The sequence below is a fragment of the Oncorhynchus nerka genome, linkage group LG10, assembly GCF_034236695.1.
Source record: "Oncorhynchus nerka isolate Pitt River linkage group LG10, Oner_Uvic_2.0, whole genome shotgun sequence".
Lineage (NCBI taxonomy): Eukaryota > Metazoa > Chordata > Actinopteri > Salmoniformes > Salmonidae > Oncorhynchus > Oncorhynchus nerka.
In genome coordinates, this window is record NC_088405.1 from 5,901,377 (window position 1) to 5,920,639 (window position 19,263).

General features: G+C 42.3%; 1 protein-coding gene across 2 annotated transcripts in view; it reads right to left on the reverse strand.

Annotated features, from left to right (window-relative positions):
- Positions 1–1,029: 1,029 nt before the first annotated feature.
- Positions 1,030–19,263, reverse strand: part of LOC135573639 (glutaredoxin 3-like) — a 53,794-nt gene continuing 35,560 nt past the window's right edge. Inside the window, exons 5-11 of one of the 2 annotated variants that reach the window (XM_065022941.1) lie at positions 16,362–16,534; positions 10,300–10,361; positions 10,144–10,201; positions 6,351–6,403; positions 5,187–5,226; positions 4,977–5,069; positions 1,030–1,162 (exon numbers count right to left, since the gene is read on the reverse strand). In XM_065022941.1, the coding sequence (XP_064879013.1) occupies positions 1,112–1,162; positions 4,977–5,069; positions 5,187–5,226; positions 6,351–6,403; positions 10,144–10,201; positions 10,300–10,361; positions 16,362–16,534 (530 nt within the window). In that variant the 3' untranslated portion in view covers positions 1,030–1,111. Of the gene's footprint in view, positions 1,163–4,976; positions 5,070–5,186; positions 5,227–5,436; positions 5,513–6,350; positions 6,404–10,143; positions 10,202–10,299; positions 10,362–16,361; positions 16,535–19,263 lie in introns of those variants that run through there. The other variant, XM_065022942.1, reaches the window with a different exon arrangement.

The window sequence follows — 19,263 nt, forward strand, 5'->3', positions numbered from 1 at the left end:
AGTATCTGGAGGCACAGCTGGCGCTGCGATGGTCTGAATACTTTCTGAATGCACTGTAACCATGTAAATGTAAGAAAACGATAAACAACACAATCTATAGCAGGGGTTCAAACGTTGTCACCAGGCCCCGCCTTCCAGTACTGGGGAACATTCTGCGTGCACCACGCCCATCTCTATGGAGGGAAGGGAGGGGTCCAAGGATCTGTGCACCACGTCCATCTCTATGGAGGGAGGGGCCCAATGACCTGTGCACCACGTCCATCTCTATGGAGGGAGGGGAGGGGCCCAATGACCTGTGCACCACGTCCATCTCTATGGAGGGAGGGGAGGGGCCCAATGACCTGTGCACCACGTCCATCTCTATGGAGGGAGGGGAGGGGCCCAATGACCTGTGGAAGGGCTGCCAGTCTACTCATTATGTCATCATTGACTTGAATGGGGAGGCCACTTCTATGTATTTGCTCTAGCTGCTGTGTTCTAAGGTTCTAGTTCTTTGCTCTGACTGCAGTGTTCTCTAAGGTTCTAGTTCTTTGCTCTGACTGCTGTGTTCTAAGGTTCTAGTTCTTTGCTCTAGCTGCTGTGTTCTAAGGTTCTAGTTCTTTGCTCTGACTGCAGTGTTCTCTAAGGTTCTAGTTCTTTGCTCTGACTGCTGTGTTCTAAGGTTCTAGTTCTTTGCTCTGACTGCTGTGTTCTTTAAGGTTGAAAAGACAAATAAGGAAACCAGTCAGGTAGCATCATGGATGACTTTATTATATTTGCAGCTGATGGCAGAATGCAGGTTGATCAATCAGGTTCATTTGGACACCTGAGCCATGTTCAGAAAAATCAATGGATGGATAATATAATGTATTTCAGAGAGGGGGAGAGAAGAGGGGGAAGAGGATAGAGAGGGGAAAGAGAGGGGAGAGGAGGGGTAGATAGAGGAAGGAGGGGAGAGAGAGGGAAGAGGAGGGTAGAGAGAGGGGAAGAGAGGGAAGAGGAGGGTAGAGAGGAAGAGGAGGGTAGAGAGGGAAGAAGAGGGTAGAGAGGGGAAGAAGAGGGTAGAGAGAGGGGAAGGAAGAGTGCAGTAGTCCATAGCTCATTCCCATCACAGTAACAGTACTACAGGAATCTAGCATTCACCCCTCAGGACAGAAGAAAGGTCTCCACTGTCTTTAAGCTCCTGTAAAAACACAGAACACATGTCAATACAGGTCTGATCTGTAAAAACACAGAACACATGTCAATACAGGTCTGACCTGTAAAAACACAGAACACATGTCAATACAGGTCTGACCTGTAAAAACACAGAACACATGTCAATACAGGTCTGACCTGTAAAAACACAGAACACATGTCAATACAGGTCTGACCTGTAAAAACACAGAACACATGTCAATACAGGTCTGACCTTCATACCAGCTGATACCTGATAAAATAACAGCCTACTGGACCTGTCATGTAACCTTCCAACAGCATCAGAAACAAATACTCCATTGATGCACAATAACTATAACAGAGAACTACTGTCTCATTAAACTAACTATGTATAGAGACACAGAGAACTACTGTCTCATTAAACTAACTATGTATAGATACCCACAGAACTACTGTCTCATTAAACTAACTATGTATAGAGACACAGAACTACTGTCTCATTAAACTAACTATGTATAGAGACACAGAACTACTGTCTCATTAAACTAACTATGAATAGAGACACAGAGAACTCCTGTCTCATTAAACTAACTATGAATAGAGACACAGAGAACTCCTGTCTCATTAAACTAACTATGTATAGAGACACAGAACTACTGTCTTATTAAACTAACTATGTATAGAGACACAGAACTACTGTCTCATTAAACTAACTATGAATAGAGACACAGAGAACTACTGTCTCATTAGACTAACTATGTATAGATACCCAGAGAACTACTGTCTCATTAAACTAACTATGAATAGAGACACAGAGAACTACTGTCTCATTAAACTAACTATGTATAGAGACACAGAGAACTACTGTCTTATTAAACTAACTATGTATAGATACCCAGAGAACTCCTGTCTCATTAAACTAACTATGAATAGAGACACAGAGAACTCCTGTCTCATTAAACTAACTATGTATAGATACCCAGAGAACTCCTGTCTCATTAAACTAACTATGAATAGAGACACAGAGCACTCCTGTCTCATTAAACTAACTATGTATAGATACACAGAGAACTCCTGTCTCATTAAACTAACTATGTATAGAGACACAGAGAACTCCTGTCTCATTAAACTAACTATGAATAGAGACACAGAGAACTCCTGTCTCATTAAACTAACTATGAATAGAGACACAGAGAACTCCTGTCTCATTAAACTAACTATGTATAGAGACACAGAGAACTCCTGTCTCATTAAACTAACTATGTATAGAGACACAGAACTACTGTCTCATTAAACTAACTATGAATAGAGACACAGAGAACTCCTGTCTCATTAAACTAACTATGAATAGAGACACAGAGAACTCCTGTCTCATTAAACTAACTATGTATAGAGACACAGAACTACTGTCTTATTAAACTAACTATGTATAGAGACACAGAACTACTGTCTCATTAAACTAACTATGAATAGAGACACAGAGAACTACTGTCTCATTAGACTAACTATGTATAGATACCCAGAGAACTACTGTCTCATTAAACTAACTATGAATAGAGACACAGAGAACTACTGTCTCATTAAACTAACTATGTATAGAGACACAGAGAACTACTGTCTCATTAAACTAACTATGTATAGATACCCAGAGAACTCCTGTCTCATTAAACTAACTATGAATAGAGACACAGAGAACTCCTGTCTCATTAAACTAACTATGTATAGATACCCAGAGAACTCCTGTCTCATTAAACTAACTATGAATAGAGACACAGAGCACTCCTGTCTCATTAAACTAACTATGTATAGATACACAGAGAACTCCTGTCTCATTAAACTAACTATGTATAGAGACACAGAGAACTCCTGTCTCATTAAACTAACTATGAATAGAGACACAGAGAACTCCTGTCTCATTAAACTAACTATGAATAGAGACACAGAGAACTCCTGTCTCATTAAACTAACTATGTATAGAGACACAGAGAACTCCTGTCTCATTAAACTAACTATGAATAGAGACACAGAGAACTCCTGTCTCATTAAACTAACTATGCATGAGACACAGAGAACTCCTGTCTCATTAAACTAACTATGAATAGAGACACAGAGAACTGCTGTCTCATTAAACTAACTATGTATAGATTACAGAGAACTCCTGTCTCATAAACTAACAGTGACATGTTATCACAGAGCAGTCCTCATAAAGAACAGTGACATGTTATCACAATGCAGTCCTCACAAAGAACTATGTATGTCATCATTAAAACTAACTGTATAGAGACACAGAGGACTACTGTCTCATTAAACTAACTATGTATAGAGACACAGACAACTCCTGTCTCATGAAACCCAGTGACATGTTGTCACAATGCAGTCCTCATAAAGAACAGTGACATGTTGTCACAATGCAGTCCTCATAAAGAACAGTGACATGTTATCACAATGCAGTCCTCATAAAGAACAGTGACATGTTATCACAATGCAGTCCTCATAAAGAACAGTGACATGTTATCACAATGCAGTCCTCATAAAGAACAGTGACATGTTGTCACAATGCAGTCCTCATAAAGAACAGTGACATGTTATCACAATGCAGTCCTCATAAAGAACAGTGACATGTTGTCACAATGCAGTCCTCATAAAGAACAGTGACATGTTATCACAATGCAGTCCTCATAAAGAACAGTGACATGTTGTCACAATGCAGTCCTCATAAAGAACAGTGACATGTTATCACAATGCAGTCCTTATAAAGAACCGTGATTGACAGGTGATCTATTAACACTGAACTCCAGCTGACATCACTAGCCACTACTGGGAAATACACTGTTTTAAACCCACCCGGACTACAGGCCTAGTTTATGCAAAGCAAGGCCCTTGGTGAAATAAGTAGGCATATCTAACAGAGGATTACTGTTAGACACACACTGGGGACCTTACTATCTCAATGTTGTCTAGACACACTGGGGACCTTACTATCTCAATGTTGTCTAGACACACTGGGGACCTTACTATCTCAATGTTGTCTAGACACACTGGGGACCTTACTATCTCAATGTTGTCTAGACACACTGGGGACCTTACTATCTCAATGTTGTCTAGACACACTGGGGACCTTACTAATCTCAATGTTGTCTAGACACACTGGGGACCTTACTATCTCAATGTTGTCTAGACACACTGGGGACCTTACTATCTCAATGTTGTGTAGACACACACTGGGGACCTTACTATCTCAATGTTGTCTAGACACACTGGGGACCTTACTATCTCAATGTTGTCTAGACACACTGGGGACCTTACTATCTCAATGTTGTGTAGACACACTGGGGACCTTACTATCTCAATGTTGTCTAGACACACTGGGGACCTTACTATCTCAATGTTGTCTAGACACACTGGGGACTATACTATCTCAATGTTGTGTAACCTTCCCTTAGCCATGGTTTAATGTAGTTCACTAAGAAACCTGGGTATTTACATTACACCAATCTTTTCCTCTGTGCTTTTTTTACTACCGAGGATGACCCCCCCTTCATGCTGCCTGTCTGACTGCACATGGCATGACGACATTAAGCAGGCTAAGAAAACAGAACGCGGTGCTTTAGTGACACCTGGTGGAGAGTCTGTGGTACTGCTGTTGCCTCTGTCTATGACACTGTGACATGCCTGGCTGATCCTATAAGGGTTGGTTTTCCCCAGACACAGATTCAGCCTAGTTTAGGACTAAAAAGCTATTTTAAATGGACGATCTCCATTGTAAATGGTTTATAGACATATTCAGACTAGTCCAGAACTAAGTGGAGGTAATAAGCGCAATTATGGTCAATTCTCACCTTCACAATGTCCAGCCCGCCAATGAGTTCTCCATTGACGTATAGCTGAGGGTACGTTGGCCAGTTTGAGTATGTCTTCAGACCCTGTCTAACCTGGACATCGGTGATTGGAAGATAAAGGAAGAAAACCACGTCAACATGTAGAAAAACATCTTTAGGTTTCACCAACATGGTTTTGCAAATGTCATAGACAGATACAGCCTCTTTTACCTCCTCATCTTCCAGGATATCAAAGGTGCTGTATTCCACCCTGCAAACAGGAAACACAGACCAGATATTAACCATTATTATAAACAGACCAGATATTAACCATCATATTATAAACAGACCAGATATTAACCATTATTATAAACAGACCAGATATTAACCGTTATTATAAACAGACCAGATATTAACCATTATTATAAACAGACCAGATATTAACCATTATTATAAACAGACCAGATATTAACCATTATTATAAACAGACCAGATATTAACCATTATTATAAACAGACCAGATATTAACCATCATATCAAAGGTGCTGTATTCCACCCTGCAAACAGGAAACACAGACAAGATACTAACCATCATGATCATGATATAGTGGTGTTACCTCACCCTGAGCTGTTCATTATCTCCAGTATCGTGATATAGTGGTGTTACCTCACCCTGATCTGTTCATTATCTCCAGTATCGTGATATAGTGGTGTTACCTCACCATGTTCATGATATAGTGGTGTTACCTCACCCTGATCTGTTCATTATCTCCAGTATCGTGATATAGTGGTGTTACCTCACCCTGTTCATGATATAGTGGTCTTATCTCACCCTGATCTGTTCATTATCTCCAGTATCGTGATATAGTGGTGTTACCTCACCCTGTTCATGATATAGTGGTGTTATCTCACCCTGATCTGTTCATTATCTCCAGTATCGTGATATAGTTGTGTTCTCACCCTGAGCTGTTCATTATCTCCAGTATCGTGATATAGTGGTGTTACCTCACCCTGATCTGTTCATTATCTCCAGTATCGTGATATAGTGGTGTTACCTCACCCCGATCTATTCATTATCTCCAGTATCGTGATATAGTGGTGTTACCTCACCCTGATCTGTTCATTATCTCCAGTATCGTGATATAGTGGTGTTATCTCACCCTGAGCTGTACATTATCTCCAGTATCGTGATATAGTGGTGTTACCTCACCCTGAGCTGTTCATTATCTCCAGTATCGTGATATAGTGGTGTTACCTCACCCTGTTCATTATCTCCAGTATCGTGATATAGTGGTGTTACCTCACCCTGTTCATTATCTCCAGTATCATGATATAGTGGTGTTACCTCACCCTGTTCATTATCTCCAGTATCGTGATATAGTGGTGTTACCTCACCCTGAGCTGTTCATTATCTCCAGTATCTGAAGACTGAATCCACACTTGGCTTGCTACAGATACAGGAAGAAAAACAGACTTTAGAAACCAAACAGATAACATAATCATACCCATGTCAATATCTTAACAAAGAACATACACTTTATAATCAACATATTAACTCAATTCAGATCCTTCAACGGGTGAGTCCACACAAAACCATTTTATTGCAGAACAAAATCACAGGAAGCAATGTTTCTTTTTAAGACAAAGATCTTTTCAAATAGCTAATATACAAAAATGGTGTTTTCTGAGTGAGTAGGAGAAATGCTTTCAAGATAACACATGGTTTTAAATGGCGGCCTAGTGGTTAGAGCGTTGGGCCAGTAAACCGAAAGGTTGCCGGATCGAATCCCCAAGCTAACGAGGTAAAAAATATGTCATTCTGAACAAGGCACTGTTCCTAGGCCTTCAATGTAAATAAGAATTTGTTCTTAACCGACTTGCCTAGTTAAGCAGGAGGAGTTAGACTTCTTCCCTCCAGGAATGAAACCAAACTCAAGCTTTCATTGAGCAAGTTTCAACTTGCTATTGGTTTCACAGGACCCCACTTAGAAACGGTCTTTTAAGAAATGGAGGGAAAAGGAAATAAAGATCCGTATCTCCAGATAGAACCAAAGGGAGAGAGGGGATTCACAGGGGACCTGGGTGAAACTACTCTGAAGATATGTCTTCATCTGAGAGCAGCAGCCATCAATATGAAGAGGTAGGAGGGGGGGTACTGAACCATTAGTGTCTGGGGGTACTCCTGAACCATTAGTGTCTGGGGGTACTTCTGAACCATTAGTGTCTGGGGGGGTACTGAACCATTAGTGTCTGGGGGTACTCCTGAACCATTAGTGTCTGGGGGTACTCCTGAACCATTAGTGTCTGGGGGTACTCCTGAACCATTAGTGTCTGGGGGTACTGAACCATTAGTGTCTGGGGGGTACTCCTGAACCATTAGTGTCTGGGGGTACTCCTGAACCATTAGTGTCTGGGGGGGTGGGGGGGGTACTCCTGAACCATTAGTGTCTGGGGGTACTCCTGAACCATTAGTGTCTGTGTGTGTGTGTCTGGGGGTTTGGGGTACTCCTGAACCATTAGTGTCTGGGGGTAATTGCTCTGAACCATTAGTGTGTGTGTGTGTGTGTGTGTGAGGGGGATCCCACTGCTCTGTGAGGTGCAGAATATTATTGATTTCAGATTAGCCTCAACTCTGTTGAAATGTATGCAATACCAATTGTCCTTATCTACTAGATTGGCAGAGTATATAGGCCAACTGTACTATATTATATACTATATATTATATAGAGTATATACTGGAGTTATATTAGAATAGTAGTATATAGGCCAACTGTACTATATTATATACTATATATTATATAGAGTATATACTGGAGTTCTATTAGAATAGTATTATATAGTAGTATATAGGCCAACTGAAGTAATGTACTGGAGTTATATTGGAATAGTATTATATAGTATTATGTAGGCCAACTGGTACCTCTTGAAGTAATGTACTAGAGTTATATTAGAATAGTATTATATAGTAGTATATAGGCCAACTGTACTATATTATATACTATATATTATATTAGAATAGTATTATATAGTAGTATATAGGCCAACTGTACCATATTATATACTATATATTATATAGAGTATATACTGGAGTTATATTAGAATAGTATTATATAGTAGTATATAGGCCAACTGAAGTAATGTACTGGAGTTATATTGGAATAGTATTATATAGTAGTATATAGGCCAACTGGTACCTCTTGAAGTAATGTACTGGAGTTATATTAGAATAGTATTATGTAGGCCAACTGGTACCTCTTGAAGTAATGTACTGGAGTTATATTAGAATAGTATTATGTAGGCCAACTGGTACCTCTTGAAGTAATGTACTGGAGTTATATTAGAATAGTATTATGTAGGCCAACTGGTACCTCTTGAAGTAATGTACTGGAGTTATATTAGAATAGTATTATGTAGGCCAACTGGTACCTCTTGAAGTAATGTACTGGTTATATTAGAATAGTATTATGTAGGCCAACTGGTACCTCTTGAAGTAATGTACTGGAGTTATATTGGAATAGTATTATGTAGGCCAACTGGTACCTCTTGAAGTAATGTACTGGTTATATTAGAATAGTATTATGTAGGCCAACTGGTACCTCTTGAAGTAATGTACTGGAGTTATATTGGAATAGTATTATATAGTATTATGTAGGCCAACTGGTACCTCTTGAAGTAATGTACTGGAGTTATATTAGAATAGTATTATGTAGGCCAACTGGTACCTCTTGAAGTAATGTACTGGAGTTATATTGGAATAGTATTATATAGTATTATGTAGGCCAACTGGTACCTCTTGAAGTAATGTACTGGAGTTATATTAGAATAGTATTATGTAGGCCAACTGGTACCTCTTGAAGTAATGTACTGGAGTTATATTGGAATAGTATTATATAGTATTATGTAGGCCAACTGGTACCTCTTGAAGTAATGTACTGGAGTTATATTAGAATAGTATTATGTAGGCCAAACACAAGCCTCAGTTTATTGTCCATGTATGTTTCTGCAGCATTTATTTATGATTAACTGCAATTATATTCAAGTCCTATTCTCCTTTTCTATTCCATTTTATTATATGTATATTTTTTTTAATCTTTATTTAATTAGGCAAGTCAGCTAAGAACAAATTCTTATTGACAATGATGGCCTAGGAACAGTTGGGTTAACTGCCTTGTTCAGGGGCAGAATGACAGATTTTTACCTTGTCAGCTCGGGGTTCGACCTAGCAACCTTTCGGTTACAAGTCCAACGCTCTAACAACTAGGCTACCTGCTGCCCCCATTCTATTCCATTAAGTACACAGACCAAACAAACACACAGGTTTATTGACCTGTTATACAGTGACACCTACATACCTCTTTATTGTCCTGTTATATAGTGACACCTACGTACCTCTTTATTGTCCTGTTAAATAGTGACACCTACGTACCTCTTTATTGTCCTGTTATATAGTGACACCTACGTACCTCTTTATTGTCCTGTTATATAGTGACACCTACGTACCTCTTTATTGTCCTGTTATATAGTGACACCTACGTACCTCTTTATTGTCCTGTTATATAGTGACACCTCTTTATTGTCCTGTTATATAGTGACACCTACGTACCTCTTTATTGTCCTGTTATATAGTGACACCTACGTACCTCTTTATTGTCCTGTTATGATATAGTGACACCTACGTACCTCTTTATTGTCCTGTTATATAGTGACACCTACGTACCTCTTTATTGTCCTGTTATATAGTGACACCTACGTACCTCTTTATTGTCCTGTTATACAGTGACACCTACGTACCTCTTTATTGTCCTGTTATATAGTGACACCTCTTTATTGTCCTGTTATATAGTGACACCTACGTACCTCTTTATTGTCCTGTTATATAGTGACACCTACGTACCTCTTTATTGTCCTGTTATACAGTGACACCTACGTACCTCTTTATTGTCCTGTTATATAGTGACACCTACGTACCTCTTTATTGTCCTGTTATACAGTGACACCTACGTACCTCTTTATTGTCCTGTTATATAGTGACACCTACGTAACTCTTTATTGTCCTGTTATATAGTGACACCTACGTACCTCTTTATTGTCCTGTTATATAGTGACACCTACGTACCTCTATTGTCCTGTTATACAGTGACACCTACGTAACTCTTTATTGTCCTGTTATACAGTGACACCTACGTACCTCTTTATTGCCCTTCATGAACAGCATGACTGGACTCCTGTTGATGGTCGACTTCAACCTGGAGGTTATAAGGACAGTCCATAAGTCACACAATACAACGTGCCATCTTCCACGTGTGTGTGTGTGTGTGTGTATGTGTATAAAGGTGTGTTTTACCTGTGCTCCAGTGTGACAGCCTTGGGACAGGTCTTCTCCAGCTCTCCAGATTCAGCTAGTTCCTACAACAGGTATCAACACTGAGATGGGTCACTGGGTCACTGCAGAAGCCCTTCGTTCTACTGTACCTACACACTAACACACACACCTACAGTCTGAATCACACTAAAACACACACCTACAGTCTGAATCACACTAACACACACACCTACAGTCTGAATCACACTAAAACACACACACCTACAGTCTGAATCACACTAACACACACACCTACAGTCTGAATCACACTAACACACACACCTACAGTCTGAATCACACTAAAACACACACACCTAGTCTGAATCACACTAACACACACCTACAGTCAATCAAACTAAAACACACACTTACAGTCTGAATCACACTAACACACACACCTACAGTCTGAATCACACTAACACACACACACACACACACCTACAGTCTGGATCACACTAACACACACACACACACACCTACAGTCTGAATCACACAGCTACAGTCTGAATCACACTAACACACACCTACAGTCTGAATCACACTAACACACACACCTACAGTCTGAATCACACTAACACACACCTACAGTCTGAATCACACTAACACACACACCTACAGTCTGAATCACACTAACACACACACACACACACACACACACACACACACACACACACACACACACACACAATACCGTTCAAAAGTTTGTGGTCACTTAGAAATGTCCTTGTTTTTTAAAGAAAAGCTACATTTTTGCCCATTAAAATAACATAAAATTGATCAGAAATACAGTGTAGACATTGTTAATGTTGTAAATGACTACTGTAGCTGGAAACGGCAGATTTTTTATGGAATATCTACAGAGGCCCATCATCAGCAACCATCACTCCTGTGTTCCAATGACACGTTGTGTTAGCTAATCCAAGTTCATCATTTTAAAAGGCTAATTTATCATTAAAAAAACCTTTTGCAATTATGTTAGCACAGCTGAAAACGGTCGTCCTGATTAAAGAAGCAATAAAACTGGCCTTCTTTAGACTAGTTGAGTATCTGGAGCATCAGCATTTGTGGTTTCGATTACAGGCTCAAAATGGCCAGAAACAAATAACTGTCTTCTGAAACTCGTCAGTCGTCAGAAATTGCCAAGAAACTGAAGATCTCGTACAACGCTGTTCACAGAACAGCACAAACTGGCTCTAACCAGAATAGAACGAGGAGTGGGAGGCCCCGGTGCACAACTGAGCAAGAGGACAAGTGCATTAGAGTGTCTAGTTGGAGAAACAAGTCCTCAACTGGCAGCTTCATTAAATAGTACCCACAAAACACCAGTCTCAACATCAACAGTGAAGAGGCGACTCCGGGATGCTGGTCTGATGTCCATAGACTCGTTACAACATCAACTCGCTACAAGTAGTTTTGTCCATCTGTGACCACGAGGAAGTGGTCTTGTCCGTCTGTGACCACAAGGAAGTGGTCTTGTCCGTCTGTGACCACGAGGAAGTGGTCTTGTCCGTCTGTGACCACGAGGAAGTGGTCTTGTCCGTCTGTGACCACGAGGAAGTGGTCTTGTCCGTCTGTGACCACAAGGAAGTGGTCTTGTCCGTCTGTGACCACAAGGAAGTGGTCTTGTCCGTCTGTGACCACGAGGAAGTGGTCTTGTCCGTCTGTGACCACGAGGAAGTGGTCTTGTCCGTCTGTGACCACAAGGAAGTGGTCTTGTCCGTCTGTGACCACGAGGAAGTGGTCTTGTCCGTCTGTGACCACGAGGAAGTGGTCTTGTCCGTCTGTGACCACAAGGAAGTGGTCTTGTCCGTCTGTGACCACGAGGAAGTGGTCTTGTCCGCCTGTGACCACAAGGAAGTGGTCTTGTCCGTCTGTGACCACGAGGAAGTGGTCTTGTCCGCCTGTGACCACAAGGAAGTGGTCTTGTCCGTCTGTGACCACGAGGAAGTGGTCTTGTCCGTCTGTGACCACGAGGAAGTGGTCTTGTCCGTCTGTGACCACGAGGAAGTGGTCTTGTCCGTCTGTGACCACAAGGAAGTGGTCTTGTCCGTCTGTGACCACAAGGAAGTGGTCTTGTCCGTCTGTGACCACGAGGAAGTGGTCTTGTCCGTCTGTGACCACAAGGAAGTGGTCTTGTCCGTCTGTGACCACAAGGAAGTGGTCTTGTCCGTCTGTGACCACAAGGAAGTGGTCTTGTCCGTCTGTGACCACAAGGAAGTGGTCTTGTCCGTCTGTGACCACGAGGAAGTGGTCTTGTCCGTCTGTGACCACGAGGAAGTGGTCTTGTCCGTCTGTGACCACGAGGAAGTGGTCTTGTCCGTCTGTGACCACGCAGGAAGTGGTCTTGTCCGTCTGTGACCACGAGGAAGTGGTCTTGTCCGCCTGTGACCACGAGGAAGTGGTCTTGTCCGTCTGTGACCACAAGGAAGTGGTCTTGTCCGTCTGTGACCACGAGGAAGTGGTCTTGTCCGTCTGTGACCACAAGGAAGTGGTCTTGTCCGTCTGTGACCACGAGGAAGTGGTCTTGTCCGTCTGTGACCACAAGGAAGTGGTCTTGTCCGTCTGTGACCACGAGGAAGTGGTCTTGTCCGTCTGTGACCACGAGGAAGTGGTCTTGTCCGTCTGTGACCACGAGGAAGTGGTCTTGTCCGTCTGTGACCACAAGGAAGTGGTCTTGTCCGTCTGTGACCACAAGGAAGTGGTCTTGTCCGTCTGTGACCACGAGGAAGTGGTCTTGTCCGTCTGTGACCACAAGGAAGTGGTCTTGTCCGTCTGTGACCACAAGGAAGTGGTCTTGTCCGTCTGTGACCACAAGGAAGTGGTCTTGTCCGTCTGTGACCACAAGGAAGTGGTCTTGTCCGTCTGTGACCACGAGGAAGTGGTCTTGTCCGTCTGTGACCACGAGGAAGTGGTCTTGTCCGTCTGTGACCACGAGGAAGTGGTCTTGTCCGTCTGTGACCACGAGGAAGTGGTCTTGTCCGTCTGTGACCACGAGGAAGTGGTCTTGTCCGTCTGTGACCACGAGGAAGTGGTCTTGTCCGTCTGTGACCACGAGGAAGTGGTCTTGTCCGTCTGTGACCACGAGGAAGTGGTCTTGTCCGTCTGTGACCACGAGGAAGTGGTCTTGTCCGTCTGTGACCACGAGGAAGTGGTCTTGTCCGTCTGTGACCACGAGGAAGTGGTCTTGTCCGTCTGTGACCACGAGGAAGTGGTCTTGTCCGTCTGTGACCACGAGGAAGTGGTCTTGTCCGTCTGTGACCACGAGGAAGTGGTCTTGTCAATGTATTTATTTTTTAAAATGTTTTTATTACCTTTATTTAGCCAAGTCAGTTAAGAACAAATTCTTATTTTCAATGACGGTCTAGGAACAGTGGGTTAACTGCCTGTTCAGGGGCAGAACGACAGATTTGTACCTTGTCAGCTCGGGGATTTGAACTTGCAACCTTCCGGTTACTAGTCCAACGCTCTAACCACTAGGCTACCCTGCCGCCCCATGCTGTCAATAGTGCTATCCAACTGCTGAAACCAATGTAGTTCATTAGAAGGGTATCCTGACCAGGACTCAAACCCTGGTCTCTGTCATTCTAAAACCACTACATCAAAAGGCTCAAATCTCTTGGTGAGGTCTCTAGGTGTTATACCAAGGTGTTATACCAAGGTGTTATACCAAGGTGTTCTACATACCAAGGTGTTATACCAAGGTGTTATACCAAGGTGTTATACATACCAAGGTGTTATACCAAGGTGTTATACCAAGGTGTTATACCAAGGTGTTATTCTTATCGGCAGACTCAATAGCCTCGGTTTTTCGGATGACTGCCTTGCCTGGTTCACCAATTACTTTGCAGACAGAGTTCAGTGTGTCAAATCGGAGGGCATGCTGTCCGGTCCTCTGGCAGTCTCTATGGGGGTGCCACAGGGTTCAATTCTCGGGCCGACTCTTTTCTCTGTATATATCAATGATGTTGCTCTTGCTGCGGGCGATTCCCTGATCCACCTCTACGCAGACGACACCATTCTATATACTTTCGCCCGTCATTGACACTGTGCTATCTAACCTCCAAAAGAGCTTCAATGCCATACAGCACTCCTTCCGTGGCCTCCAACTGCTCTTAAACGCGAGTAAAACCAAATGCATGTTTTTCAACCGACGCTGCCTGCACCCGCATGCCCGACTAGCATCACCACCCTGGATGGTTCCGACCTTGAATATGTGGACATCTATAAGTACCTAGGTGTCTGGCTAGACTGCAAACTCTCCTTCCAGACTCACATCAAACATCTCCAATCGAAAATCAAATCAAGACTCGGCTTTCTATTCCGCAACAAAGCCTCCTTCACTCACGCCCGCCAAGCTTACCCTAGTAAAACTGACTATCCTACCGATCCTCGACTCGGCGATGTCATCTACAAAATGGCTTCCAACACTCTACTCAGCAAACTGATGCAGTCTATCACAGTGCCATCCGTTTTGTCACTAAAGCACCTTACACCACCTACCACTGCGACTTGTATGCTCTAGTCGGCTGGCCCTCGCTACATATTCGTCGCCAGACCCACTGGCTCCAGGTCATCTACAAGTCCATGCTAGGTAAAGCTCCGCCTTATCTCAGTTCACTGGTCACGATGGCAACACCCATCCGTAGCACGCGCTCCAGCAGGTGTATCTCACTGATCATCCCTAAAGCCAACACTCATTTGGCCGCCTTCGTTCCAGTACTCTGCTGCCTGTGACTGGAACGAATTGCAAAAATCGCTGAAGTTGGAGACTTTATCTCCCTCACCAACTTCAAACATCAGCTATCCGAGCAGCTATCCGATCGCTGCAGCTGTACATAGTCTATTGGTAAATAGCCCACCCATTTTCACCTACCTCATTCCCATACTGTTTTTATTTATTTACTTTTCTGCTCTTTTGCACACCAATATCTCTACCTGTACATGACCATCTGATCATTTATCACCCCAGTGTTAATCTGCAAAATTGTATTATTTGCCTACCTCCTCATGCCTTTTGCACACATTGTATATAGACTGCCCATTTTTTTCTACTGTGTTATTGACTTGTTAATTGTTTACTCCATGTGTAACTCTGTGTTGTCTGTTCACACTGCTATGCTTTATCTTGGCCAGGTCGCAGTTGTAAATGAGAACTTGTTCTCAACTAGCCTACCTGGTTAAATAAAGGTGTTCTCAACTAGCCTACCTGGTTAAATAAAGGTGTTCTCAACTAGCCTACCTGGTTAAATAAAGGTGTTCTCAACTAGCCTACCTGGTTAAATAAAGGTGTTCTCAACTAGCCTACCTGATTAAATAAAGGTGTTCTCAACTAGCCTACCTGGTTAAATAAAGGTGTTCTCAACTGGCCTACCTGGTTAAATAAAGGTGTTCTCAACTAGCCTACCTGGTTAAATAAAGGTGTTCTGAACTAGCCTACCTGGTTAAATAAAGGTGTTCTCAACTAGCCTACCTGGTTAAATAAAGGTGTTCTCAACTAGCCTACCTGGTTAAATAAAGGTGTTCTGAACTAGCCTACCTGGTTAAATAAAGGTGTTCTCAACTAGCCTACCTGGTTAAATAAAGGTGTTCTCAACTAGCCTACCTGGTTAAATAAAGGTGTTCTCAACTAGCCTACCTGGTTAAATAAAGGTGTTCTCAACTAGCCTACCTGGTTAAATAAAGGTGTTCTGAACTAGCCTACCTGGTTAAATAAAGGTGTTCTCAACTAGCCTACCTGGTTAAATAAAGGTGTTCTCAACTAGCCTACCTGGTTAAATAAAGGTGAAATAAAAAAATAAAAAATAAAAAATACCAAGGTGTTATACCAAGGTGTTATACCAAGGTGTTATACCAAGGTGTTATACCAAGGTGTTATACCAAGGTGTTATACCAAGGTGTTATACCAAGGTGTTATACCAAAGTTATTTATTATTTTTTTTACAAGGGTTACATTTATCATTTTTGTTGTTGTTGATGTTTGTTTTGTTTTCGCTCACTCGCCTCAGTTCTCTGGAAAAGAAAAATATGTGTTTAACATGACTCACCTTGACAATGTCCAGTCCCCCTACGAGTTCTCCGTTAACGTAAACCTGAGGGTAGGTGGGCCAGTTGGAGAAGGTCTTCAGCCCCCCTCTCACTTCCTCGTCTGACAGGATGTCAAAACTGCTGAACTGGATAGCATGGTCCTTGAAAAGCGCCACTATCTGGCGGCTGAAACCTGGGTGATGGGGAGAAACACAGTGTGTTTGTAAACCTAGTATAAGACACGGCTGTTATACTGGATAGCATGGTACTTCAATAGAACTACAATCTGATGGCTGAAACCTGGGTGATGGGGAGAACACACTGTGTTTGTAAACCTAGTATAAGACACGGCTGTTATACTGGATGGCATGGTACTTCAATAGAACTACAATCTGATGGCTGAAACCTGGGTGATGGGGAGAACACAGTGTGTTTGTAAACCTAGTATAAGACACGGCTGTATTACTGGATAGCATGGTCCTTCAACAGAACTACAATCTGACGGCTGAAACCTGGGTGATGAGGAGAACACAGTGTGTTTGTAAACCTAGTATAAGACACGGCTGTTATACTGGATAGCATGGTACTTCAATAGAACTACAATCTGATGGCTGAAACCTGGGTGATGGGGAGAACACAGTGTGTTTGTAAACCTAGTATAAGACACGGCTGTTATACTGGATGGCATGGTACTTGAAAAGCGCCACTATCTGTTATACTGGATAGCATGGTCCTTGAAAAGCGCCACTATCTGTTATACTGGATAGCATGGTCCTTGAAAAGCGCCACTATCTGTTATACTGGATAGCATGGTCCTTGAAAAGCGCCACTATCTGTTATACTGGATAGCATGGTCCTTGAAAAGCGCCACTATCTGTTATACTGGATAGCATGGTCCTTGAAAAGCGCCACTATCTGTTATACTGGATAGCATGGTCCTTGAAAAGCGCCACTATCTGTTATACTGATAGCATGGTCCTTGAAAAGCGCCACTATCTGTTATACTGGATAGCATGGTCCTTGAAAAGCGCCACTATCTGTTATACTGGATAGCATGGTCCTTGAAAAGCGCCACTATCTGTTATACTGATAGCATGGTCCTTGAAAAGCGCCACTATCTGTTATACTGGATAGCATGGTCCTTGAAAAGCGCCACTATCTGTTATACTGGATAGCATGGTCCTTGAAAAGCGCCACTATCTGTTATACTGGATAGCATGGTCCTTGAAAAGCGCCACTATCTGTTATACTGGATAGCATGGTCCTTGAAAAGCGCCACTATCTGTTATACTGGATAGCATGGTCCTTGAAAAGCGCCACTATCTGTTATACTGGATGGCATGGTCCTTGAAAAGCGCCACTATCTGTTATACTGATGGCATGGTCCTTGAAAAGCGCCACTATCTGTTATACTGGATAGCATGGTCCTTGAAAAGCGCCACTATCTGTTATACTGGATAGCATGGTCCTTGAAAAGCGCCACTATCTGTTATACTGGATAGCATGGTCCTTGAAAAGCGCCACTATCTGTTATACTGGATAGCATGGTCCTTGAAAAGCGCCACTATCTGTTATACTGATAGCATGGTCCTTGAAAAGCGCCACTATCTGTTATACTGGATAGCATGGTCCTTGAAAAGCGCCACTATCTGTTATACTGGATGGCATGGTCCTTGAAAAGCGCCACTATCTGTTATACTGGATAGCATGGTCCTTGAAAAGCGCCACTATCTGTTATACTGATAGCATGGTCCTTGAAAAGCGCCACTATCTGTTATACTGATAGCATGGTCCTTGAAAAGCGCCACTATCTGTTATACTGGATAGCATGGTCCTTGAAAAGCGCCACTATCTGTTATACTGGATGGCATGGTCCTTGAAAAGCGCCACTATCTGTTATACTGATAGCATGGTCCTTGAAAAGCGCCACTATCTGTTATACTGGATAGCATGGTCCTTGAAAAGCGCCACTATCTGTTATACTGGATGGCATGGTCCTTGAAAAGCGCCACTATCTGTTATACTGATAGCATGGTCCTTGAAAAGCGCCACTATCTGTTATACTGGATAGCATGGTCCTTGAAAAGCGCCACTATCTGTTATACTGATAGCATGGTCCTTGAAAAGCGCCACTATCTGTTATACTGATGGCATGGTCCTTGAAAAGCGCCACTATCTGTTATACTGGATAGCATGGTCCTTGAAAAGCGCCACTATCTGTTATACTGATAGCATGGTCCTTGAAAAGCGCCACTATCTGTTATACTGGATAGCATGGTCCTTGAAAAGCGCCACTATCTGTTATACTGGATGGCATGTGTGGGTGCAAATATAACACATAGACAAATGCATAAGATGTATAGAATAGCTGAACACTAAAAACAGACTACATGAAGGAAAGGTGACATAGCTGCCAGGATAGCTGGACATACCAAGGCCAGAGGGATATACAAAGGAGGGGGTCAGTCAAATGACTAACTGATGACCAATAGACATAGTTTGCATATTTTTAGGACGTAGAGATGCAGAAGGAATGACAGAGAAGACACATAGTCTGTTGCTCTGAGATAAAGACACACATACATAGTAACATATTGAGCTAAGTGCAGAGCCAAAGCATAGGGCTGTAAAATAGAGAAATGTATAGTATTTTTAGTATAGCTGGACATGCTAGAAACTGAGGAGACACATAGTCTGCTGATCCTAGATAATACACAAACAAAAGAATGCATTTAGCTAAGTGCAGGAACAAAGCAAGGGTCTTGTCATCATTATAATCTGATGGAAAGCAGGTATGAGCGTTATTGAGCTGAACCAGCAGGATGCACGGATTGGAATGTAACGTAATTTACATGTGGGATGGGCTCATATGCAATATGTGGATAAATACTGGAGCCAGGGCTCTGGAAAAGGGGTGTGTTT